Here is a 27,474-nt window from a genome sequence, read left to right as displayed (position 1 = left end):
CAATTATCACAGACCAGTGTATATTACCCTCTCATCTACACTTCATTCTATTTTACACAAACATTTTTTCTCTGGTGCCTGACACACCTAATTGACTCCTGACATGCAACTGGGGAATCCTTCCTAGCTATTAATCATTTCACGAATATATATATTACGTCTTTCTTGTGCTTCCATTAACACATTGACAAACATGCACGCAAAAAAATATGTGTCAGACCACATAATGTCACCTAATAAGGTTAACTCTCATCCAAAGGCTAACCACAGTGTTACAGCCAAAATCATCTTATTAAATGCTAAGGGTCTCAATATACCCAAAAAACATTCGCAAGTCCTCCACTCCATACACAAATTAAAAGCGGATATCGTGTTCATACAAGAAACACATTTTAAAACCAACAACGTACCAAAATTTTCAAACCACCATTTTCCAACTGTAATACATGCCACAAATAAGGACTCTAAAACTAAAGGAGTCTCTATTCTTTTTTTGAAAAATTGTTCATTCCAAATAACAGACTCGCAGATAGATGAAGATGGTCGTTTCCTATTTCTCAAAGGATCCTTGTTTAACAAAAGCCTAACCCTGGCTAATATTTACGCCCCCAATGTCAAGCAAGTTCCCTTTTTCACATGTACACTGCAGGATCTCACCTCCTTTCAAAAAGGTATCTTGATAGTAGGGGGAGATTTTAATTTCAATAAATTTTTATTGGTACGAGAACAATAAGGAAGTTACATACACCTTTTTTCATGTAGACAATATATACATACATTAATATGCCATAAGTACTGTCATGCCTTCTTTAATAAGGCTTGAGATTTTCCTATTTACCCTTTTGATTTAATTAGATTGCTCTATGCTGCCATCTAGCGACCATTTTGCATAACTGCGCTATATCTATTTCATGTAGTCATTTAGTATAGCTGGCTAGTTTTGGTACATGAAAGCCTCCGTACTTTCTATCCCATCAGGCCTTGCATCAGCTTCCTCCACCATTTTCATCTTTTCCTACCATGGAAGCATACACATCTGCTGCTAAGCTCTACGTTAGCCATCCGGATCCATCTTCGGTATGTTTACTAATTGTATCTTCAGCTAGATAGATAGATAGGTAGGCACTAATTGTATGATCTTTATTAATTGCATTTTGTCTGTATCTGTTACAGTTTTACTCTATCTTGTATCAATAAAAGTTCAAAAGGATTCTGCGCCTACTGGAATGCATTGGTATGAGAGGAGTTAACAGTGTGCCCGAATACACCTCAGTCACGTGTAGTGAGGGGCATAACAGTAAAACGAAGGCTTCTAAGCACGGCTGGCATACAGAACAGCAGCAAAGCAAAGGCTTCTAAGCACGGCTATCATACAGAACGCCAGTAATACAGCAGTGTTATCAGCTTCCATATAGCTGGACACCATGTCACAGACAAAGTCAGAGCACTTCACAACAAGGTCAGAAGTTTACTCCACGAGCACAAGGAGGTCAGTGAAAAGCGAAACAATTGCCATTGCCCGCGCAAAGGCGCAATCTGCAAAAGTAAAAGCTGACTTTGCGGTAAAGGAGGCCAAAATAAAAGCTGCATTCGCCGAAAAAGAAATAAAAGCTGCGGCCGAGATGCAACTTAAATTAGAAAAGTTACGTATGGAAACTGCATTGGAGGAACTAGCTGCAGAGAAGGAGTCAGCGGCTGCTGCGGCCGAGGCAGACATCTTAGAAGAACTTGCAAAGCCCACCAGTGAGCGGCTCAGCAACGTACTTGAAAGAAAATCCGTTCCTGACGATGGTACAGAGCGTACCTCAGAATATGTGCGGCGACACGCCGAACCAGACAACTGCCCACTTACAGCACCGAGAGCGGAATCAACCCCTGCCATTCACATGCCTTACGTCAAGCAAGAAAGTAAACCCGCACTCAGTCAGTTTTCAGCACATTCTGCAGCCAGGCTATCAAAACACTACGTCACAGTTGACCAAATCGAAAATGAAGAACGACGGGTTAAAAGACACAGCGACTGTATCTCTGATGACCGCAAATACCCACCAAGTTCCTGGCACAACAGAGCGCCCCCTGGCTACTCACACAACAATCAAGGTATGTCAGATTTCTTCAAGTTCTTAGCACGACGTGAACTGTTAGCAAAGGGACTTGCAAAGTTTAATGATCGCCCTGAAAGTTATAGAGCATGGCGTTCGTCCTTCAGAAATGCAACTAGAGACCTTGAGCTAAATGCAAGTGAAGAAGCCGACCTCTTAGTCAATTGGCTGGGGAATGAGTCGTCAGAGCATGCAAGGAGAATCAGAGACATTAACATTAATTACCCAAGCAGAGGGCTGAGCATGATATGGGAAAGGGTTGATGAATGTTACGGTTCCCCAGAAGTTATAGAAAACTCTCTTTTTAAAAGAATAGATGACTTTCCCAGGATTCCTAACAAAGGCTACCAGAAGCTGAGAGAACTGAGTGACCTAGTGACAGAACTCCAAATAGCCAAAGCAGAAGGAGACTTGCCAGGCCTTGCCTTTCTGGACACAGCCCGTGGCGTTAACTCTATAGTGCAAAAGCTACCTTACAGCCTTCAAGAAACCTGGATTTCACGAGGCTCCAAGTACAAACTTCCCACCATTCTCTTATTTTGTGGACTTTATTCGCTATCAAGCAAAGGTTAAAAATGATCCTAGTTTTGACATCTCATCATCTGACTCTGCTTACCCTAGGTCAAGTAAGCCTGCTCTAACCCGCAACTTCAAAGACGCACCTGTTGCAGTACGCAAAACAAGTGTATCTCCAACACAGGATCCAAGCAGAGAGTGTCCTCTTCACAAGAAGCCTCATTCGTTGTCAAAGTGCAGAGGTTTTAGAGAAAAGACTCTCCAAGATCGCAGAACCTTCCTCAAGGAAAACAGACTTTGTTACAGGTGCTGCGCATCAACTTCTCACCTTGGGAAAGACTGTAAGGTGAGCATCAACTGCTCTGAGTGCAACAGCTCAGAGCACAACACAGCTCTACATCCAGGGCCAGCGCCATGGACTCTTACCCCCTCACCCACAGTGGACGAGCACGGCGGGGAGCAACAAGACACAGTACCTCCTGTAGTTACACCCCGGTGCACCCAAGTCTGTGGAGAAGGTCTGTCTAACAAATCCTGCTCTAAGATTTGTCTTGTCACAGTTTACCCCACGGGTCGCAGAGAAAAGGCAGTGAAGCTATACGTGATCCTGGACGATCAAAGCAACAGATCACTCGCCAGCTCAGCCTTCTTTGACACTTTCAAAATCAAGGAAGCCGGCTCTTCATACTTACTTAAGACTTGTACAGGGGTAAGTGAAGAAACTGGGAGAAGAGCCATTGGTTACCAAATTGAATCCTTTGACGGTCAGACAACCCTGCCTCTGCCAACTCTAATCGAGTGCAATCAGTTCCCAACTGATAGAGAGGAGATCCCTACACCAGAAGTGGCACTTCATCACGGACATCTGAAGGGCATAGCACATCTCATCCCTGAACTGGATCCCCAGGCCGAGATAGCGCTTCTCCTTGGGAGGGACATCATCAGAGTTCACAAGGTGAGAAAACAAATCAATGGTCCTCACAATTCCCCTTATGCCCAGAAACTGGATCTGGGATGGGTCATCATAGGCAACGTATGCCTAGGGAGCGTTCACAAACCAACCAGCGTGAACTCTCTCTTTACAAAGACACTAGAAGGTGGGCGTCCATCCCTATTTCAGCCTTGCACCAACAGATTCCTTGTAAGAGAGAAGCCTGCCAGTGTAATTCATTCCAACCCTTACACCGCTAATCTTCTTTGTCATGAAGACAGAGATCATTTAGGGTGCTCAGTTTTCCAAAGGACTAAAGAAGATCACAAAATTGGCCCATCTATTGAAGATCATATCTTCTTGGAGATAATGAGACAGGGATTCTACAAAACCAACGAAAACAGCTGGGTGGCACCCCTGCCTTTCAAAGCGCAGAGACCCCGTCTTGCTAACAACAGAGAACAAGCTTTGAAACGCTTTTCTTCCCTCAGATCCAATTTTCAAAGAAGAACAGAAATGAAAGGGCATTTCTTCTCATTCATGAGTAAGATGTTTGAGGATGACCATGCTGAGATAGCCCCACCTCTAAAAGACAATGAAGAGTGCTGGTACCTACCGATCTTCGGTGTCTATCACCCCAAGAAGCCAGGTAAAATCCGGGTAGTGTTTGACTCCAGCTCACGGCATCAAGGGGTCTCATTAAATGATGTCCTCCTAAAGGGACCAGATCTCAACAATACACTTCTTGGTGTTCTCATCAGATTCCGCAAAGAAGCAGTTGCCATAGTTGCAGACATTCAGCAAATGTTCCACAGCTTCCAAGTCAAGGAAGAACACAGGAACTTCTTGAGATTCCTATGGTTCAAAGACAATGACCCTACTAAAAACATTACAGAATACCGCATGAAAGTGCACGTTTTTGGTAACAGTCCATCTCCTGCTGTTGCCATCTATGGACTTAAGCTATCTGCCCAAGAAGGTGAGAAAGACGTTACACAGTTTATTGAAAGAGACTTTTATGTAGATGATGGTCTGAAATCACTTTCTTCACCTGAAGCTGCAATAAGTCTACTCAAGAGGACTCAAAGCACGCTTGCCTCTTCAAATCTCAGACTGCATAAGATAGCATCAAACAGCAAGGTCGTCATGGAGGCCTTCCCTTCCCAAGATTATGCCAGCGACTTCAAAGATCTGGACTTAGCTACAGACTCCCTTCCTATGCAACGCAGCCTAGGACTCAACTGGGACCTCAAGTCTGACACCCTTACCTTTCAGGTAGACCAAGAGACAAAGCCCTTCACACGGCGAGGTGTCTTATCCACCATCAACAGCCTGTATGATCCACTCGGGTTTGCAGCACCAATTACCATCCAAGGTAAGATTCTGCTTAGAGAGCTTACTGCAGACACATGTGATTGGGATTCTCCACTACCTCCTGAGAAAGAGACATTATGGGTAACATGGAGAGACTCTTTAAAGACTTTATCCAACCTACACGTACATAGACCATACACCCACTTTCCTCCCACAAGGATTCAGTCTACAAAGTTATGTGTATTCTGCGATGCTTCAGTTAAAGCAATAGGAGCAGTAACCTACCTCAAGTCAATAGACATCGAGGGCCAAGTTCAAATTGGGTTTGTTATGGGCAAAGCCAAGCTAGCACCATGTCCTGAAACCACCATTCCAAGATTGGAGCTGTGTGCTGCTGTACTAGCAGTAGAACTAGCAGAACTTATTACATCTGAGATGGATCTAGAACTCGAGGACACAGAGTTTTACACAGACAGCAAGGTAGTGTTGGGTTACATTTACAACGAAAGTAGGAGATTCTATGTCTATGTACACAACAGAGTCCTAAGAATCAGGAAGTCGACACAGCCCACCCAGTGGCATTATGTCTCAACTGATCATAACCCAGCAGATCATGCTACAAGGTCTGTACCAGCATCCCGTCTCAAAGACACTACATGGCTCACAGGACCACCCTTCCTGTACAAGTCAGCGCCTACCACTCCAGTAAGGGAGACATATGTACTGCTAGAACCTGAATCTGACTCAGATATCCGTCCTCAGGTTTCCACACTACATACAACAATTTCTAACCAACTGTTGGGATCCAAGCGCTTCCTCAAATTCTCCACTTGGAAGTCCTTACAAAGAGCTACTGCTTGCTTGGTTCACATAGCCAGATCCTTTAAACGTACCCCTACAAGACCAAGTTGTTTCAAAGGTTGGCATTACTGCCACAAACCATATACAGTAGATGAACTCACAGAAGCAAAAAATGTAATCATCCGCTGTGTCCAACAAGAGACTTATGCAGTAACACTAGAATGTCTTCAAAATCGCAAGAACATTCCAAAGAACTGTCCTCTAAGGAAACTCAACCCTTTTATAGACAATGAAGGACTGTTAAGAGTTGGAGGACGTATTTCAAATGCAGGACTTGATAGTGGTGAAAGTAATCCTATCATAATACCAAACAACCATGTTGCGTCTTTACTTGTGGAATTCTACCACACACAGATAAAACACCAAGGACGTTTGTTCACCGAAGGAGCCTTGCGTGCAGCTGGACTCTGGATAGTGGGAGCCAAGAGACTTGTGAGTAAAACCATTTTCAAATGTATCACCTGTCGTAAGCTTCGTGGCATGTTTCAAACCCAGAAAATGGCAAACCTTCCTGCAGACCGACTCAGTACAGAACCCCCTTTCACAAACGTCGGCCTTGATGTGTTTGGGCCTTGGGCTGTCATCACACGACAAACCAGAGGAGGCAGTGCCAACAGCAAACGTTGGGCTGTCATGTTTACTTGTATGTGCATTAGAGCTGTACACATAGAAGTAACTGAGTCCTTAGACACATCCAGCTTTATTAATGCCCTGAGACGTTTCATCTCTATTAGAGGCCCTGTCAAACACATACGCTCTGATAGAGGGACCAACTTTGTTGGAGCTTGCAAAGAATTGAATATCACTTCAAACCTTCACACAGAACGTGTAGAGAGATACCTTTCAGAACAGGGTTGTACATGGACATTTAACCCCCCACACTCTTCTCACATGGGAGGTGCCTGGGAGCGTATGATTGGTATTGCTCGAAGAATCCTAGATTCAATGTTTCTACATTTGGGAACTTCAAAACTCACACATGAGACTCTGACAACCTTCATGGCTGAAGTATCAGCTGTAATGAATGCCAGACCTTTGACATCTATACCTAATGATCCTGAAGATCCTTTCTTGCTTACACCTTCCACTTTGCTCACTCAGAAAGTTGAGGTGATCACAGCTCCTCCAGTCAATCTAGACACAAAGGACTTATACAGATGTCAATGGAAAAGAGTACAAGTGTTAGCTGACACCTTTTGGAACAAGTGGAAGAAACAATACTTGTCTAATCTACAGACCAGGAACAAGTGGCAAGACAGCAAACCCAACTTACAGCCTGGTGCCATCGTTCTCATGAAAGACTCTCAATCCAAGAGAAACGAGTGGCCTTTGGGTTTGATAACCCAAGTGTTTCCCAGTGAAGATGGAAACGTCAGAAAAGTTGAGCTCAAAGTCATTAGGCAAGGCCAGCCTAAACTTTTCCTCAGACCTGTTTCTGAACTTATTTTGTTACTCTCCTCCGGAGTGCCATGATGTGTGGTATCCGTGGGAAACCAAGCGGGGAGTGTCATGCCTTCTTTAATAAGGCTTGAGATTTTCCTATTTACCCTTTTGATTTAATTAGATTGCTCTATGCTGCCATCTAGCGACCATTTTGCATAACTGCGCTATATCTATTTCATGTAGTCATTTAGTATAGCTGGCTAGTTTTGGTACATGAAAGCCTCCGTACTTTCTATCCCATCAGGCCTTGCATCAGCTTCCTCCACCATTTTCATCTTTTCCTACCATGGAAGCATACACATCTGCTGCTAAGCTCTACGTTAGCCATCCGGATCCATCTTCGGTATGTTTACTAATTGTATCTTCAGCTAGATAGATAGATAGGTAGGCACTAATTGTATGATCTTTATTAATTGCATTTTGTCTGTATCTGTTACAGTTTTACTCTATCTTGTATCAATAAAAGTTCAAAAGGATTCTGCGCCTACTGGAATGCATTGGTATGAGAGGAGTTAACAGTGTGCCCGAATACACCTCAGTCACGTGTAGTGAGGGGCATAACAAGTACAATATATATGTGTTACAATCAGCTGATTTGTACAGTTGGCGCGTAACTTAACGAGACTAGTGCTAGGACACGTTGTCCCGTTACTAGGTATGTTTACCTAATTTAAATAACATGAAAATAATATATAAACTGTGAGCTAAAGAAACTAAGCTCTAAAATAAATAATCAAATAAAGAAATAAGGAGATTGAGAAATAAAAAATATGCAGCAGTTTAACATCCTGTATAATCTAGATTGCATATAATCAGGGTACTGATTTTCTGCCTTTATATTCGTGTGTGTACCATTCAGACCACTTGTGCCACTTTTCGTATAACTTGTGGTAATTACCTTGAGCTGCAGCGAACATAAGCTCGTAGGTAGCATGGGTGTTGGTCACCTCAACTATTTCTTTAAGTGAAGGAGGTGATGCGTCTTTCCATTTTCTTAATATGGTCAATCTCGTACTCAGTAAAATGTGGGTAACTATGGTTCTAGTATTAACTGGTATATTTTCTATCCCTATTGACAAAACTGCTAAAGCTGCGTCTGGAGTTACTAATGAGCCTGTGAGTTCTGATATTAGGTTGAATACTTTTTTCCAAACTACATGAAGAACCCGACATTCCCATAGTATGTCATGTAATGTACCTCTGCATCCGCAAGCTCTCCAGCACAAAGGAGAAGCTTGTTTCGCAAATTTGGATATCCGGTGTGGAGTTAGGTACCATCTAAGTATTATTTTGTGTGTTGTCTCCCATAGTTTAACGCATTTAGCTGCGACAAAAGTATTTCTGAGTGCTTTTTGCCATTGCTCATCTGTAAATGATATACCCAGATCTCGTTCCCACGCCACTATGTTATTAGTCTTTTTGAACTCTTGTTTGTTGTTAAGTATGTTGTAAAAAAGTGAGATACCTTTTATGTTAGTGTTAGGGTTCATGAGATAAAGATACGCCCTCCACGGAACCTTTATAGATGTTATTGGAGATTTGTGGAGATAATGCGTTATTTGAAAGTATCTATAGTGGTCATTGTCATCTATACCATATTGTGCTTGTAGAGTCTCAAATGATTTGATTGAGGAGCCATCCCTGAGGTCTTCTAGTGTTAAAATACCCTTGGCTATCCAGTGTGGTATATATAAGTGTGGAATGGTTAGTGGAAGGCTAGATGTAGCGATTGGTATGGACTTAGTCGTCTGACTAGAAAAGTCTGATGTTAAAAAGGACCTCCATGTTGTTAGTGTAGCTACCATTGTGGGAGACATATGTGAGTGTAAGTATGGTCGGGCCGAGCAGGTCAATAGGATGTCAGCTAGGTTGCCTCTCTGTATTTGTGCTTCTTCCAGTTCTACCCATCTGTGGGCCTGATCTGGATTTAACCAGAATTTAGCTTGTGATAAGATTGCTGCCGTGTGGTAATCTTTTAATATAACATGTCCTATTCCACCCGCATCCCTGGTATTAGTTATTTTCTTAAAAGCACATCTGGCCCTTTTGCCTTGCCAAAGATACCTATTTATCATAGTTTGGGCTTTAGAGAAAAATGTGTTGGGAATAGGGACTGGCAGTGTCCTGAATAGGTAGAGTAGCTGTGGCAGGATGATCATCTTAAACGCTGCCAGTCTACCTGTCCACGAAAGTTCCATTTTGTCTATACCTAGAAGTTTTTTGTTCAATGATCCCAGGAATGTAGTGTAGTTGGCTGTAACTAAGTTACTTGTCAATGCTGTAAGTGTTATCCCTAGATATTTGATCCCTTCATTTTCCCATGTGTAGGGGAATTTTTCACTCAGTTTCGTTTGAAGAGATGTGTCAATACCTATTCCCATGATATAGGATTTGCTCTCATTCACTTTGTAATAAGAAATCTTATGAAACATGTCTAGCGCTTTATGTACCGAAGCCAGGGAAGATTCCACATTAGTTAGAATCATGATTATGTCGTCAGCAAATAGGCTGATCTTGTGTGTTGAATTATCTATACGGAAGCCAGTAATATTGGGGTGTGTTCGAATGTATATAGCCAAGGGCTCCATTAGCAGGTTGAAGATTAGAGGGGATAGGGGACAACCTTGTCTGGTTCCGTTCATGATATTGAATGGTTTGGATAGTGTTCCAGATGTGAGCACTTGAGCAGAGGGTTTAGAATATAATGCTAAGATTGCAGAGAGTATAGTACCAGAAAAACCAAACCTACTCAACACCTGAGCGAGGTATTGCCAGTGAATGCGGTCAAAGGCCTTCTCTGCATCCAAAGCTAGGAGCAGAGAAGGCCTTTTGTGTTCTCTCGCCAAGTGTATAATATTTGTCAGTCTTCGGGTAGCGTCGGATGTCTGACGTCCCTTGGTAAATCCTGTTTGATCAGGATGGATGAGAAGTGGGAGGAGATTTAGTAATCGGGATGCTATGATTTTGGCGTAAACTTTCAAATCTATGTTAAGTAACGAGATCGGTCTGAAGTTTGGGGGTGTATTGGGCTCCTTCCCTGGCTTAGGCAGTGTTACTATTATTGCGTTTAACATTTCTATTTAAACATCTATCTCTATTTGAAACTTGCATCCCTATACCACATCCTATACATCACAAGTTTTTACACACATATAGAGAAAGACGAGATCATAAACCCTTATAGAGAAATCTCAATATTACTAAGAGTTTCCGCTCCTGGATCCCTAAACTTGAGAATTTTCCAATAGGTGTTATTCAGAAGAAAAAAAAAAACACATATCCTCAAGAGACATAACTCAGTTAAAACTTAAAGATTTTGACTTTGATACACAGGTCATAATCCGATCTCGAGGGGGAATTTAACCTCATATGTTTTCCAACTCTATATGTGATAAACATATTAACGTACTATAACCACTCTAAAATTATTACCAGTTAGACCTGATTTACCTGTGTAAGGCCACTCTTTCAATATAATTTACCTTGTCTTTATGGTGATTGTCAAATGTTCTATATTTTATCTTAAACTGATTTTACCTAACAATTTATTTCTGACCTTGCTTACTAGTTGTTACTTCCTATACTTGCTATTCATACACTGTAACTTGTTGTGATTTCTGATAAGCTTGTATTCTTATGTATATTCGTAATAAACTTTTTCTTGGAAAAAAAAAAATAATACCGCATAATTCAATACAAATGGGTAAAAAGACGTATAGCGTCTGTGCAGTACATACATAATACACAAAAACTAAACACAAAGAAAATCATGGTATACAAAGGAACATTAATACTCTCCAATGGGTAGTGTACCCTGATACCCATATATGCCAGGTAGGGAAGCTGTATGTACTGTACAGACACTATACGTCTTTTTAACCATTTGTATTGAATTATGCTGTATTATTAAAGTCATTCATTTTTATATCAGAGTTGTTCAAAATCCCATTTAGGGGGTATTTCTTTTTGTTTAAGTGCATCAGGGATTTGACTACTATACTCTGTATCTGACATGGTAGAGGTCTCCTTCTCTACTATTTTTTTTTTTTTTTTAAAGGGATCTTTTGCTTTTAAGTTTTAGTATCTGTTTAAGGGATTCCCTGCAAGCTGTGTAAGCTCTTCCCCTAATTTGGCTGAGGGATTGTTTGTGTTGCATATCTAATCCTGCTATTTTATTGGATAATGCTGTAATTTATCTTTTGTGTTCTTGTTTTTTTTTTCCTTGCACCCCATTTTATCAGTTTAACCCTGATCACGCTTTTATGTGCATCCCAGTTTTTTAATGGAGAGGTGTCAGTATCTTTGTTGACCGCAAAGTAGCTATTAATGGAGTCATGAATGTCTTTTTGGATTGTTTGGTCTGTTAGTACTGCTGCATTGAGTCTCCAGTTAAACACTGTCGATTTAGGAGTTTGAGGTTTAAAGGATATGGAGGTGGGTGCATGGTCTGATACAGAGATTATGCCTATTTCAGCTTCAGTTATGTTTCTCAAGTCTCTCTGGGTAATAAAGATTAAATCCAGTCTGGAATATCTTTTGTGTGGTGTGTGGTTCTCCATGTATCTACCAGTGATAGGGATTGTAGGAGTTTTTTGACGCGTTTTAGTATCCTGTTACATGGGAATGTCCTGTAAAGGTGTCTTGAAGGGGGTTCAGTGGAATATTAAAATCTCCACCGAGGAGGATGCAGCCTGTGGCAAATCATTTGTCGAAGTAAACGTTAGCCAAGTTTATTGGGTTACCATCCCAGGTGTCTTTTAAGAAGATGTAACGGCCATCCCGATCGATTATTTGTTGTGTAAGAATGAAAGGGGAGCTTTTGCTTATTAGGATTGTGACACCTTTGGTTTTTGATGTGGGTTTGGTGGCATGGTAGGCATTTGTGAAATAATTGTTTGTAAAACAGGGGTTGCTTGTGGCTTTGAAGTGTGTTTGTTATTGTTATTTGTGGGTTGACTTTCATCAGTTCTTTTAGGATTTTGGTCCTTTTTTTCGGCATGTTAGGACCGTTCACATTATGTGAAATAAGGCTTGGAGCCCTTTTTTAGTAGAGAATAGGCAATTTAAAATAATAAGAAGGAAGGAAAGAAAGGAAAGAAAGAAAGGAAAGGAAGGAAAGGAATGAAAGGAAAGGAAAGAAAGGAAAGGAAAGAAAGGAAAGTAAGGAAAGAAAGGAAAGAAAGAGTGAGTTCTGGTGTAACCTATATTGTGTTCCTACTGGTTAGTACGCAAAAGTGTTCTAAAGCTCTTTTGAAGCCAATCAGCACAGTTGTACCGATATAGTGTCAAATGATTTTATTCTGGGGGGGTAGGTGGGAGAAGCCCTGCTGGGTGGATTTAAGTAAAAGTTTGATAGGTTTGTCTTTGTCAAAGAACTCAGTTCCCTGAGTGTGCCTGGTACTCTATGGGGGTCATTTACTATAGCGGCACTAATTACCGCAAATTAGTGTGAATCACGCTAATTAGCGCTGAAACGGTATTCACTATAGCGCTGGTGAAAAAAATACTCCCAAAATCTAATTTACTATAGTTCCCTGAAAACAAATGGAACCCTTAAAACCTGGAGTAGTGCACATGTAAATCATGTTTAGAGCCTGAAAAAATTGCCTAAATGGTACTGAGATATGCGGTATAATGTTTAAAGATAATCTGCTTTTAAACTGTGTGAAAAAATTATTTCTACACTGAAATATCTTTAAAAGTCTGAGAAGAGATAAATTCCCTGTCTCTGTACAACTAGGTGCCAGCACAACTGAGCATAACTCCCATGGCTTTTTTACAGGGCGCTATAGTGAATACCAAAATGCATTTTTGAGAGTGAAAATCTCAAATATAGTCCAATGCAAGTTTCAGCCATTATTTCTAATGGTACAACTGTAACTTCCCCAAATAAATATTTTTAATGTTGAGATGAAATGTATCTTTCTCTGAAATAAATTTTCATTTGCAACAATGTTGCTTCTACTTAAACTATTTTGTTTTTAAGAATGAATGCTAGAATGTGGAATGTTTTGGTAAAATATATTTTTCTCTGTCACTTTCATTTGTTACTCTCCATCTCACAAAAAACTTTATCCAAACTCACACAGGTGTCTTTACAAATCACAAACAATACCATTGCTGATGCAAATTTAAAATGAGTGACAATTTTGTGTGGTTTTTATTATCTCCAAATAATCATAATTTGAGCCCAAAAAATGTGATATGTGTACAAACATCAGAAATCAAAATGTAATTCCCAAAAATTAGAGGGTAACATCACTATTCTACACTCACCCACCAAGAACCACCAAAGATTACAGAATAAATCAAGAAGAATAACTCTTGAGTAATGTAATTCCACCACCTATATGTCCAAAGAAATGCAGAATATGTGTATTTATGTGTAGGAGGTATCTACATGTGTCAGCTTTGTGGCTTAGAGGTTTGAACTTCTGCTTAGCATCTCTGTGGATCTGGGTTTGAATCCCAAACATGCCGATTCATGTAGAGAAGCTGTCTCATCTCCCTATGTTCTTAAACATAACTCCTGACTCAGGTCCTAAAACTATGTCTAAATGTAGTATTTATGTGTATTGTAAATCTGCCTTCACACACACACATGAACTTTAATGGCAGCCCAGTCTTAGTCCGGTGTTGATTTTGGCCCACCCTTTGCAGCTATAACAGCTTCTGGGAAGGCTGTCCACAAGGTTTAGTGTGTCTATGGGAATCTTTGACCATTCTTCCAGAAGCGCATTTGTGAGGCCAAGCACTGATGTTGGATGAGAAGGCCTGGCTCGCAGTCTCTGCTCTAATTCAGCCAAAATGTGTTCTATCGGGTTCAGGACTCTGTGCAGGCCAGTCAAGTTCCTCCACCCCAAACTCCTTCATCCATGTCTTTATGGACCAGTCATGTTGGAACAGGAAGGGGCAACCCCCAAACTGTTCCCACAAAGTTGGGAGCATGAAATTGTCCAAAATGTCTTGGTATGCTGATGCCTTAAGAGTTCCCTTCACTGGAACTAAGAGGCCAAGCCCATCCCCTGAAAAACAACCCCAAATCATAATCCCCCCTCCACCAAATGATTTGGACCAGTGCACAAAGCAAGGTCCATAAAGACATGGATGAGTGAGTTTGGGGTGTAGGAACTTGACTGGCCTGCACAGAGTCCTGACCTCAACACAACAGAACACATTGGGGGTGAATTAGAGTGGAGACTGTAAGCCAGGCCTTCTCGTCCAACATCAGTGCCTGGCCTTACAAATGCACTTCTGGAAGAATGGTCAAACATTCCCATAGACACAATCTTAAACCTTGTGGACAGCCTTCCCAGAAGAGTTGAAGCTGTTATAGCTGTAAAGGGTGGGCCAAATTAATTTTAATTCAAATAATTTTTCCTTGTCAAAAGAAGTTTATTGAGTATACAATGTTATAAAGATACATAAAGTAAGTTTACAAGGATCTATAAAGTAAGCTCATTGTTTTACAATAGGGTTTATATAGGTAAATATCATGAAATTTCAAATATTAAACATTGGGTTCACGTAAACCTAAATTAAAGATATATATCATTTCCTTAGTTACTTTTGTAGGTATTTAAATGATTCATACCTACTATACATATTGTTTACAGGTAGAGTGTATATAGGTCAAATAAATTCTGATAATGAGCTTTAATCGTAAGGTGGAGAAAAGGAAAGAGAAAGAAGAAAAAGGGTTGAAAGGTAGAGGTATGGTCGACAAGGTTGTCCCGCTCGTCAGTTTATTATTCTTTTTAGTTCTCTTTGAAGCCTTAGAATGGGTGTCTCTGTAAGTCATTTAATCTGTTACCATGGCAACAGGACAGAGTCATTGAAGTTTGACAGGAACTGTTGTTTTATCCAAGGATGCCAAAGTTTTTCAAATTTTGGAATTTGATTTTGATCGATGGCTACCATCTTAGCATGGGACATTGTATTATTTATTCTGTGAATTGTTTCTGCTAGTACCAATCTAGGAGATTTCCATGACTTGGCCACTGTTTGTTTTGCAGCCGTTATTAGTTGGATCATAAGTTTGAATTGAGAGAGTGTTAACCATTCCGGTTTTAGATTAAGTAAAGTTAAATATGGATCTGGTTGTATTATTTTTTTAAATATTTTAGATGCAATCACGAAGACTTCCTTCCAGAAGGTTTGGATTACTGGGCACGTCCACCATATGTGTAAATATGTGCCTATTTCTGGGCATCCTCGAAAACAAAGAGCTGAGGTATTAGGTGAATATTTTGCCACTCTAGCGGGTACAAGGTACCAGCGAGTTAGGACTTTATAATTTGTCTCCAGTGCTAAGATGTTGGGTGAAGATGACTTAGATGTGAGCCATATGTTAGACCAGTCCGTGTCTTCTAAAGTTCGTCCCAGGTCCTCCTCCCACCTCTGAACGTAAGAGGGTCTATTAAGATTTGCTACTCCATATAATTGAATATAAAGTGATGAAATTGTACCTTTAGCAAATGGATCTTTTGTACAGATTGATTCAAAAATGGATAAATGGGATAATGGTGTATCCCCCTTTAGGAATGGTGTATAGAAATTTTTGATTTGGAGATATCTGAATATCTCAGAGTTTGGTAGATCATATTTTTCTCTAAGCGATGGGAATGAAAGGAATAATTTAGATGCTATGAAGTCATTTAGTGTCTGAATGCCTGATGTTGTCCAAGCTTTAAAAGAATTTGGGTAGATCCATGCCGGATAAAAGGCCGGATTTCTGATAAAAGAAAGGAGAGGATTGTGTGGAGATTGTAACTGATATTTAGTTTTTAGTTTATCCCAGAGAGATAAGAAGTGTTTAGTTATGGGATTCTGAATTTTAAAGTGGTCTTTAGGATCAAGCCATAATAAATTTGATATTAATAGAGGGTCATTTTCTGAAGCCTCTATAAATACCCATAATGGGATTTCCTGTTTTGCATGGTATTTGGACAGACTGGCCAAATGTGCTGCTCTGTAGTAGTTAGTAAAATTAGGGTATCCCAGGCCTCCTTTATTTTTGGGAAGATGTAGTGTGTGTATAGGTATACGTGGTTTAGAAGAGCCCCATATAAACGAAGTTGCTCTTTTTTGTACTATTCTCAAAAAATAGGAAGGAATTGGAATAGGGAGGACTCTGAATAGATAAAGCAATTTGGGTAGAATATTCATTTTGATTGCATTAATCTTCCCTATCCAGGATAAAGGAAGTTGCGACCATTGTTTTATTAGATTTGTGATCTGTCTTAATACAGGAGGATAATTGGTTGAGAATAAGTCAGAATGAGATGCTGTTAAATGAATTCCAAGATATGGGATTGATTTTTCTGCCCATGTGAATGGGAGTGCAGCCCTAGCCGGGATCAATTCCATGTTTGTGAGTGAAATATTAAGCACTAGGCATTTCTTAGGATTAATCATAAGGCCGGATAGGGCTGCAAATCCATCAAGAGCTGGTATTAAGTTAGGACCAGAGACCTGTGGTGATGATAGAAAAAGTAATATATTGTCTGCAAATATACATAATTTGTGTGTAATACCTCCTACTTCAATGCCAGTTATAGTTTGGTTTGTTCTGATGTATTGGGCCATGGGTTCCAGTATAAGGGCAAATAATAAGGGAGATAATGGGCAACCCTGTCGGGTACCTCTTTCGATATTAAAGGCTTCAGATTTGTATCCAGCATATTTTATATAGGCTTTGGGTTTATTATATAATGCTTTGATCCATGTTAAAAAGTGGGGTCCAAAACCCCATTTTTGTAATGAATATTGCATATATTGCCAGGATACTGTGTCAAATGCCCTCTTAATATCGAGAGATAGAAAACATAAAGGGATTTTCCGTTTTTTAGCAATATGTGCCAATAACACTGCCCTGCGTATATTATCGCCTGCCTGTCTATTTGGCATGAAGCCTACTTGATCTCTATGTATTAATTTTCCTATAATGCTATTGAGGCATTTTGCTATTATTTTTGCTAATAATTTAATATCGAGGTTTAACAGAGAGATAGGCCGATAATTCACACAGGAAGTATCATCAGAAAGGGGTTTTGGGATCATACAAACAATTGCCATTAGTGTTTCTTGCCGAAAAGAATGTCCATCTGGAAATTTGTTAAAAGTTTCAGTGAGAATGGGAGAGAGTATTTCTGAGAATGTTTTATAGTATAAAGCAGAGTAGCCGTCTGGGCCTGGTCTTTTGTTAAGTTTTAGGTCTTTTATGGCGTTAGCAACTTCATCTATAGTTATAGGCTCATCCAAACTGCTTTTTTGATTCTGAGATAATTCAGGTAAGGTTATTTTTGAGAAGAAGGATTCAGCCTCTGTAGGATTAAATTCATTGTTTGTCTTGTATAAAGTTGCGAGATGTGAGTGAAATTTATGGACTATTTTAACTGGATTACAAGTGTAAACATTTTTTGATAATTTCAAACGTATTGGTTTGAAAGATTTGTTAGTTGAATTTAATGCCCGAGCCAAATATGTACCTGGTTTGTTTGTATTCATGTAGAAATTGTGTTTGGAGCGTTTGAGGGATTTATCAACTGACTCAGTGAGAAATAGATCGTATTCCAATCTAGATTTTTCCAGATGAGATTTTGTACTCTGAGATGGATTATCTTGAAATGATATGTAGGCTGCATTAAAATTGAGTTCTAGTTTTTTTGCTAGATTTTTGCGTTCCCGTTTAAATAGTGCCATTTGTCTTTGTATTGTACCACGCAAGACAGGCTTATGAGCTTCCCACAGTGTTATTGGGGAGATGTCTGTTGTATTATTAATTGATATGTATTCCTTTAAAGCTTGTTCAATGGCCATCTGATGTAGTGGGTGTTTGAGCATTATGTCCGGTAAGTACCACGTTGGGTCATGCGCTTTTGGTATGGCTGAGGCTATAGTAGTGTATACCGCATTATGGTCAGACCATGGAATCGGAATTATATCTGATGCAATAATTTCTGGTATCATTCCTATTGTTAGAAAAATATGATCTATTCTGGTGAAGGTTTGATGAGGGTGCGAGAAATAAGTGAATTTCTTTTTCATTGGGTTACTTTCTCTCCATGAATCTACCAGATTGTATTTGGAAAGAAGTTGAGAAAAAGGTAATCTAGAGGTTATTTTGGATGGTGTAAAAGGTGATTTATCTAGAAATGGGAGGAGGACCTGGTTCGAATCCCCACACATTATCACTGTTCCTATTTTGTGTGTATTAATCACTTGTAATATATGTGAGAGGAATGGTGTAGGTTGTTTGTTAGGAGCGTAGTAGGAAATCACCGTGATTGCTGTATCCATTATATAACCCATGAGTATCAGGTATCTACCTTCTGGGTCTTTAATTTCTGATGATAAGGTGAATGGTGTGGATTGGTGAAATGCAATTAGAGTTCCCCTTTGCTTGGTACAGGCAGAAGCCGTGTAAATTTGTTGATAAAAAGGAGAAATATATTTTGGAGTAGAATCTTTGGTGAAGTGTGTTTCTTGGAGGCATACTATGTGAGCCTTCTTGTTATGGAAAGTACGGAAGGCTTTGGTCCTTTTTTGAGGGACATTTATTCCCTGAACATTCAGGGAAAGTATATTCAGTGGTGCCATGGCAATAGATCAAATAGTTTTGACTTACTTTTTGTTATGCAGAGCTGACTGCGCAGATCAACCTGTGTGGACTGAAGAGATGAATAGATAGAAAAGAAACCAGTGAATTCTGGAGTAAAGAGTAAACAAAAAACATATGAGATTAGATGATACATTGTATAAATTATTTTTTGCAAGTAATCACAATTTACCCGTGAAAGAGAATAAATATCTCTCTCAGGGGAATAAGTGCCTTCGTCACACTCCCACATAATATGGTTGGGAGAATGAGGAGGGCTAATGGGGGTACACGGATCTTCCGCTTACAGGAGAGAAGTGCTATGTCAAAAGACATCAAAATGATGTTTCATTAATTGGAGTGCAGAATATAGTTTTTGTTGAAATTATTTATTCCAGGGTGGTTGTATACGGTTAGTCTTGCCCTAGGCTAAATAATTCAGTTAGAAAGGTACTGTTAATAACTTTGGTATTGATGAAGATAGTTTGAATTATTTTGGGATTTTAACCCTTTTAGAGTAAACAATTACATATTTTATTCATATGTAACTGTTTAGATATGTTAACTCATAAAATTGAGGTTGTATTGCTTCAGATTAGAATAAACAAAAACATAATTCTAGGAACTAGTTAGGTAATAATATATTTGTTTTAAGAAAAGAAAGAAAAAGCTTCCATTACTTCTGGATTATTGAACATATTTGTCCTAAAAAGTAATAAATCTATTGTTATTACCTGAAAATATATAACTGAACAAGAATTTCCTTATTTCACTTATATATTCTAAGGCTATATGAATCAGAAGTAATAAGAAATATAACTGGAATGTAACATGATCCCACACAGTGTGTGACTATCAGAATGCAGTTACATTCAGTTATAAATATAGGTTTTTTATAGAGAACCATCTCTTAGTATAATAAATGAAGAGATATCAGGAATTAGGATGTCAGTCCATTGAATCTTCTTGGTCCATGGATGATGTGGCATAACGGCCTCTTTTGTGAGAATGATGATTCCCATTTTGTTCTGAAATTTTCTGGGTGCTGCCTGAAGGTGAAGATGACGCCATTCTTCTGCGTGTGGGAGTGTTGCTGCTTGTGGGTTCTGTCAGATTTAATTTTAAAAGGGTTTGTTGTAGTTCATCTGCTGATCTGCTTCTGTAAATTGTACCTTGGTAGTTAAATCTGACTGAAAAGGGGAAGCCCCATTGATACATAATGTTGTGGCGTTGCAGTTCCATTAGTTGGGGTTTCATGGATCGTCTTTTAGTAATAGTAAGTTGGGATAGGTCAGCAAAAATTTGATAATTGTGTCCTTGAAAATTAAGTTCCTTTTTTTCTCTTGCAGCAATTAGTATTTGTTCTTTCGTTCTGTAATAATGAAATTTTGTGATTATATCACGTGGGGGTCCATCTTTCTTTTTGGCTGTGAGGGCTCTGTGTGCTCTGTCCAGTTCTAAACGTTCAATAGGGATATCTGGCTTTAGTTCTTGTAATAGAGCAGTAATAGTAGATTGCAGGTCTGTCACAGTTTCAGGTATTCCCCTTATGCGCAAGTTTGAACGTCTGGCTCTATTTTCGTAATCTTCGAGCTTAGTTTGAAGTATTAAATTCTCTTTTTTTAATTGTTCCAATTCTGTTATATTTTCTTGGGTTGTAATTTCAATTTCATCCATTTTTATTTCTAAGGCTGCGGTGCGGTTTCCCAGCTCTCTTATTTCTTTGGTTAGGCTTTTTGTTATTTGGTCTGAGGTTTGTTTTAAAGCCTTATGAAGCATCTTTTCAAATTGTAATAATATTACTGGGGATACTGAGGAGGCTTGTGGAGAAGTTTGTGAGAGGATTTGTTCTGTATCTGACTCAAATGGAGAGTCTTGCTGTGACATTTTCTGTCTGTGAGAGTGCCCTGATGCTGTATCTTGTGAGGTGACTGGAGCTGCTTCAGCTGCAGTGAGTGCCTGTGAGCTCTTTCTGAGGTGATTTTTATTTCTGCCACGGTTTCCTCCCAGTACAATATTTCCTGCCCACATATACTTTCCCTGGGGCAAAAAGGTTCAAATGGATACCTTTTGAGCCTGTAGGCTCCGCTTTGTCCTTCTCTTCTCTCCTCAGCGGTGTGGAGCTCTAACAATGCATGTCTGCTCCGCTAGGCTCCGCCTCCTGCCCTTCCAATTCAAATAATTTTTATTGCATTATAACTAAATGCAAGTAATATAGAGACAAGTAGCAATGTATTGATGAGCATATATTTATAACATATAAATACCTGTATTGTTGTAACTTCAATCGACTAACATTATGTATCACTATCTAAATAATACAGCAGGTGTAGTGCTTCCTTTATTATACACTTTATAGAGTCATCTTGACTAAAAGAAACATTGGTTTAGAACAGACAAGAATTTTCCAGTATACTCAAACGAGATAAACTGAATATAAAAAAAAAATTGAGTAACTATATTAACTGTTCATGTAAAAAGGTTCTTGAATAATCAAATATGGAGTATAAACAGCGTATTCTAACTCAAAAGTATTTAATCCATCTATGGGATAGATGAGAAAGCTCTCCAAAGAGACCAGTTAGATTCATATTTGGATGTGTTTCCATCTCTGTATACTAGAAGTTTTTCATATTCTGCTACAGTGTTGACCTGATCTCCCTTATACTAGTTTTTTTTAATTTGTTTTCCATTTTTGCATTATCGCAGAGCGTGCTGCAAAAAATATATGTATGGCTATCAATCTGACAGAGATTGGGTAGGTTGACATATTAATGCTAAGAATAGCTTGTTCAATACTTAGTTTCACAAAGACCCCAGTTACTCTAGATATTAGTTTAAATATCTCTGACAAGAAGCTGCGGAGATGGGGACAAGTCCAAACCTTGTGCGTTAGAGTTCCTCCCTGTTCGCATTCTCTCTAACAAAGGTTTGAGTTTGTTTTGGAAAATTTTGCCACTATGCATGGGGTAAAGTGCCATCTTAGGAGGAATTTTTGAGCCAGTTCCTCATAATTAGAACATCGGGAAAATTGGTGATTGCTTCTAATCTCTTTCAGACACTGTTGGTCGGAAAATATTTTGCCTAGTTTTATAATTGGTATGTGGGAATTCTTTGTGTCTTTATAGAATGAGGTAATCTGGTTATACGTGAAGTATATACGTAAAATTTTCTTTCATTGGAATTTGAAGTTTTTTCACTAGGACTGAGAATGACATTAGTTTGTTTCCTATGATAAGATCCCTTAAGTTGTGGATGTCTTTGCTTAACCATTGGTTTAGGGATATGTTGGGATTACCCATTTGAGGGATTCTAAGGGGATAGGGATGTCAATGGATGGTAAAGTGTCATCCCCTGTTGTCCTCAGATAGGACCAAGCCTGGATTGTGGCTTCTATGGTAGGATGACCTATATCATTCCCCGTGGGAAGGAGATCAGATGCCATGAGGAGGGATAATGGAGACTTGGAGTGCATCTAAATGAATTCTAACTGGCACCAAGGTTTTCAACCCAGTTTTTAAGTTGGTCCAGTACAGCAGCTGCATAGTAGTCCTTTATGACTGGTATTCCCATACCTCCCACTGATTTGTGCTTCCATTGTGTCTGAGGAGGACATCTTGCCCTACCGCCTGCCCAAATGAAATGTGACATTTGTCTTTGCAATGTTGTAAAGAAAGGGGCAGGCAGGGGAATTGGAAGTGCTCTAAAGTAGTAAAGTATTTTTGGCAGCAGCAGCATTTTGTAAACTGCCAGGCAGCCAGACGAGGAGAGGAAGTCTTTTTGGATTCTAGATATCTCCTGTTGGATGGTAGTGATGAGTGGGATATAGTTAGCTTTGTATAGGTCTGTAAGTGGGGAAGTAAGTTGGATTCCTAAATAGTTTATTGAACCTGTGGTCCATGGATATGACAGTCTGTGTTGCAGGGATGATTTAAGGGTGTTATCAATTGCTATACTCAGTATGCTAGATTTAGTAGGCATTGACCTTGTAGTAGGCTACTTTACTAGATAAGAGGAGCACCTCATGAGCTGCTGTTAAAAAAAATGGCTGGGTAAGATAGTGTTAGTATAACATCATCTGCGAACAATGAGATTGTATGTTGGTTACCCTGAGATGGAATGCCTCAAATTTTTGGGTGGGATCTAATTTTCTCCGCCAGGGGTTCCATAATCAGGGCAAAGATTAGTGGAGGTAATGGGCAGGCCTGTCTTGTTCCTTTAGTTATTTGGAAACTCCTGGAAAACATGCCTTCCATAAATACATATGCCGAGGGAGATGAGTATAAGGCAGATATAGATTTTTGAATTGGGCCTGTCAGGCCAAATTTCTCCAGCACACCTCCCAAGTATCCCCAATGTACTCTATCAAAAGCCTTCTCTGCTTCCAATGTGAGAAGCAGAGAAGGCTCTCCAGATTTTTCCACTAGGTGTATGAGATTAACCAGTCTCCTGGTTGTGTCTGTAGCTTGGCAGCCTGACACAAATCCCACCTGATCATGATTAATTAGTTTTGGTAGTAGTTTTGTCAGTCTATTGGCAAGTAGTATGGCATACAATTTCATATCTATATTTAGTAACGAAACTGGTCTAAAATTTTGAGGTACATTAGGCTCTTTACCTCAGTGGTCATCAACCCTGTCCTCAGGGCCCACTGACAAGCCAGGTTTTATGTATTACCCTGGGGAGATGCAAACTAGAATACTGCAATCACTGAGCAGCAAATTATATCACCTGTGATGTATTTCAGTTATCTTAAAAACCTGGCCTGTTAGTGGGCCCTGAGGACAGGGTTGATGACCACTGCTTTACCTTGTTTAGGCAGGGTTACATTTGTGGCTGTAAGCATTTAAGGTGGAAAACTAGCTCTGGACATTGCAGCATCAAAGACCTGTAATAGGTTTGGTGATAGAATAGAGCTAAATAATTGATAGTATTCTAATGAATATCCATCTGGTCCAGGAGATTTGTTATGGGGTAAGCTTTTGATCAGTTTCTCTATTTCTGACACTGCAAAGGGTTGATTTAGTTGAGACAATTCTATTTGCGATGGTGTAGGTAAGGTTACTGACGCAAGGAAATCAGATATAATTTCTTCTGTTGGTTAATGGGTGTCAGGGTCATTTTTAAGATTGTAAAGTGATTCATAGTAGTCACTAAAGGCATCCGCAATTTCTTTTGGGTTGTTGACTTTGTTCCCTGTTTTGGGATTTTGGATATAGGGAATTTTTTGTTAACAAGCTTTTCTTTTAGTTGAGTGGCTAATAATTTCCCGGCTCTGTTCCCACATCGATACGATTGGGCTTTTAGTGAGCGAAGATGGCTGTCATGTTGGGATACTAGTAGAGTGCGTAAGTCCAGTCTAGCCAGAAATAGTTCTTCTCGGAACGTTTGTGTAGTATTTTGTTTATTAATGCTTTCTAGGCGTTGTTTATTAGATAACAGGCCGTTGCTTTTTTATTTTTTATTTTTGCACTTAGTTGTATAAGTGATCCCCTGATGTAAACCTTATGAGAATTCCACAGTGTGAAGGGATCATCGATCGAAGGAGCATTAAGATCAAAAAATTCTTTGAGGACTTTGAGAATTTGTTTTGAGTTCTCTGGTTGAGAAAAGGTATAGATATCATTACATCTGTTTGCTCTGGTTTTGGAGCGATTTTCCCCCACACTGATGGAAAGTGTTAACAATCTTCTGTAACATAAACTTGTCTACTAAAAATAAATCGATGTGACAGTGTGTGATGAACATTGAAAAAAAATGTGAAATCTCGTTCTGATGAATGTTGGCATCTCCATACATCGAACATTCCTGAGGTGGAGATAAAATGGGCCAATGTCGGCCTGCGCTGTTGGTGTCGTGTGTCACTAGAAAGGTCCAGGTCTTTATCTGGAATTGCATTAAAGTCATAGGATTACATGTCCCTGACGTGGGGAGGAAACTTTTCTCCAGACTTTCTTCAAGAAGGATAATTACTTCATATTGGGAAGGTATACAGTGACAAATGTATATTTGGTATTAATAATTTTGCATAATGAGGATCGTAGTAAAGTAAATTGAATAGAGTCCTTGATGGCAATTGCCACTCCTCTTTTTTTTTTTGAGGGGTCATTAGCCATAAATACATGTGGAAATTTGCAGTGTTGAAAAACCAGAGGTTTATGGGAAACAAAGTGTGTCTCTTGAAAGCATATTATATCGCACTTAAGCCAGTCTGCTTCCTTCCAGGCCATCTGTCTCTTAGTAGGACTATTCAAGCCTTTTACATTTAAAGATTAGATTATGTATGACTGGAGATGTCAATAGGAGTATTTTGTTGACAATTCTGTGTGGCAGGAAACAGCTGTGTTAGTGTAATACCTGTTTGTAAGGGTAGTTGGTGATGGAGCTTGAGTAGCTGAAGATCTAATGACCTGGTAGATGATGTGGGCAATCAGTCGAGCGTTCAGAGATAGAAGTCTGTAGTTGAAGAACTTTACAGGAAATAAATGTTAGTAATAAACCAAAAGAAAACAAAGATAAAAATGAAAGATTCAACGCAGAATCTGTGCAGATAGTTAACCTGTAGAACTTGTAAGGTTAAAGGAAAATACCAATGTGGCACTCTCCTGGGCCACCAGAGAGTAGGATGAAGTTGTATTAGGTAAGTACACGTTTTAGCCTGCTTTTAACATCCGAGTTATCTTGGGTAGACAGGGGTGAGGGAAACCTTCCTCTTCTGCACCTTGTGGCTCTATGATCTGCCATTCTCCCATGAGGCGGAGGCCTTCCTTTACATTAGAGATCACATAGGATGTGCCAGGAAGTGCCAGGATGTGCCATTGTTTGTCACCAGCAATTTAGCAGAGTACAGCGATAGGTGATACGGTGGTTATTTAGAGGTTTTGTTATGGTAGCAAGTTGCCTATGCTGTTGCAAGGTGAAAGCTGATAGTTCGGCAAAGTCTTCTGACTATATTGTCCCTGGGTAGGTGAGATGGAATATGCTTGCTATGAATATGATCGATTAGAAGATCTTCTAACGGTGCGTCAGAAAGTGCGTCTTTCATGAGATTGGCAAAATAATTTTTCAGGTCTGGAGGTTTGACAGATTCCGGGATTCCCCAAATTTTGACATTATTACGTCACGATATGTCCTCTATATCTGCCATTTTAGTTTTCATCCCCAGTAGCTTGTCATCTCTGTCACTGTTAGGCATCTACTAGGTTGTTAAAGGTAGATGCAAATTCCTTCATTTTTGGCTCAATATGGGAGACTCTCTTATTTACTGCTTAGACTGACTTAAATTATTCTGCCAGTGCTAGTATGTATGCATGTAGGGTTGATCGCAGTGACACTAACATATCTTTCAATGTGGTGTTCATAACTGGCTGGTTTGATGAGGGGAATTCTGAGATGGAGTCTTGTAACTCCCTGGTGTCATCTAGGGGTGAATCAAAGTCGTTTACCCCTTGGTGCATCTCTGGTGAGATATTCTTTTTCTGCTTGCTCTTTGCTGGGCTGAACGAGGATGAAGGTGGCTGAGAGAGTCCTCCTTGTCCCTGTGTGTTTCTCTACACTGGGACCTGTTTATGAGCTGTGCTGTGTTGCGAGGGAGAGTCACGTGTTGATTCAGCAGAGACGCCAGAGCCATTTTGGTGCGGCTGCTGGAAGAAGTCAGTCATTTTCCCCAGCTTTGTGCACTCCTTCCGCTTCTGCGATGGCATTCACACCACAGAGATGCAGACCACATGTGTGAGGCTGCCCACTGGCTAAGTGGGTAGCAATTCCGTCTAGAAGCACTGGGGTTGCTGGTTCAATTCCCCAACATGCTAATGCTTGTGTTGAAGTTTATATGTTTTCCCTGTGTGGGTTTCTCACCACAAGCCAAAGATATGCTAGCATTTTATTTGTCTTATTCCTTCAGACAGAAGACCAAAACAACAAAGGTCGCCTCCCTTTAAGCGCAATCTCCTGGAGAGATACAGGGATGCAAAATCCTATAGGCCTGGAAAGGAATACAGGAGAAGTTGGAAGAACCCTCAGACGTCCTTCCTCAAATTCCAAAAAGCCAAAACCCCTGCCTCCAATGAGCAGAAACCTTTTTGAAGGTACGCCGCCCAACCAGCGGTAGTGGGTGCCAGGCTCACAAAGTTCAAGCTGGTTTGGGCGGAAATGATAAAAGACCCATGGACAGTATCCACCATCTATGTCGGGCACAGATGGTCATTCAAAAATCGCCCCCCAAGGGGTCACTTTTGCACAACCAATCAATCAATACTCCAAGCGATAAATTGGGGAGATTGGATGCTTTCAATCAACCTCCAGGACGCATTCCTACATATCCCTATTCATGCAGAGTTCCAGAGATTCCTCTGTTTCACTATAAGCAGTTGGCACTTCCAATTTCGAAGTCTCCCGTTCGGGATCTCCACCGCACCCAGGACATTTACGAAGGTCCTATTGCCTGTAATAGCCCACTTGAGAGAAAAAGGATTGAGAGTCCATCATTACCTGGACGACATCCTGCTTCTCTCGGACAACAAGGAGTCTCTCATCCAGCATCGGGAAATCCTGGTCTCCACATTACAGTCCCTAGGGTGGCTGATAAACTGGAAAAAAAGCAGCATCCATCCCACACAGAGAATGGTCTTTCTTGGAGCTGAGCTGGACACGAGAGAGAACACAGTAGAGCTTCCACGTCACGTCAGTGATGTTGATTTCATTTTTTG

The 27,474-nt window shown here is 39.9% G+C and overlaps 1 protein-coding gene across 1 annotated transcript in view; it reads left to right on the top strand.

The window, feature by feature from the left end:
• The first annotated feature begins 827 nt into the window (after nt 1-827).
• The window catches only part of LOC141145984 (uncharacterized), a 46,039-nt gene continuing 19,392 nt past the window's right edge, over nt 828-27,474 (top strand). Inside the window, exons 1-3 of the mRNA XM_073632769.1 lie at nt 828-1,077; nt 1,174-2,670; nt 5,738-6,741. Coding sequence (XP_073488870.1) covers nt 1,425-2,670; nt 5,738-6,741 — 2,250 coding nt within the window. The 5' untranslated portion in view covers nt 828-1,077; nt 1,174-1,424. The remainder of the gene's footprint in view (nt 1,078-1,173; nt 2,671-5,737; nt 6,742-27,474) is intronic.

Source organism: Aquarana catesbeiana, linkage group LG05 (genome assembly GCF_042186555.1).
Source record: "Aquarana catesbeiana isolate 2022-GZ linkage group LG05, ASM4218655v1, whole genome shotgun sequence".
Lineage (NCBI taxonomy): Eukaryota > Metazoa > Chordata > Amphibia > Anura > Ranidae > Aquarana > Aquarana catesbeiana.
Note: the sequence above shows the minus strand (reverse complement) of the source record. Positions and strands in the feature narration are given on the sequence as shown.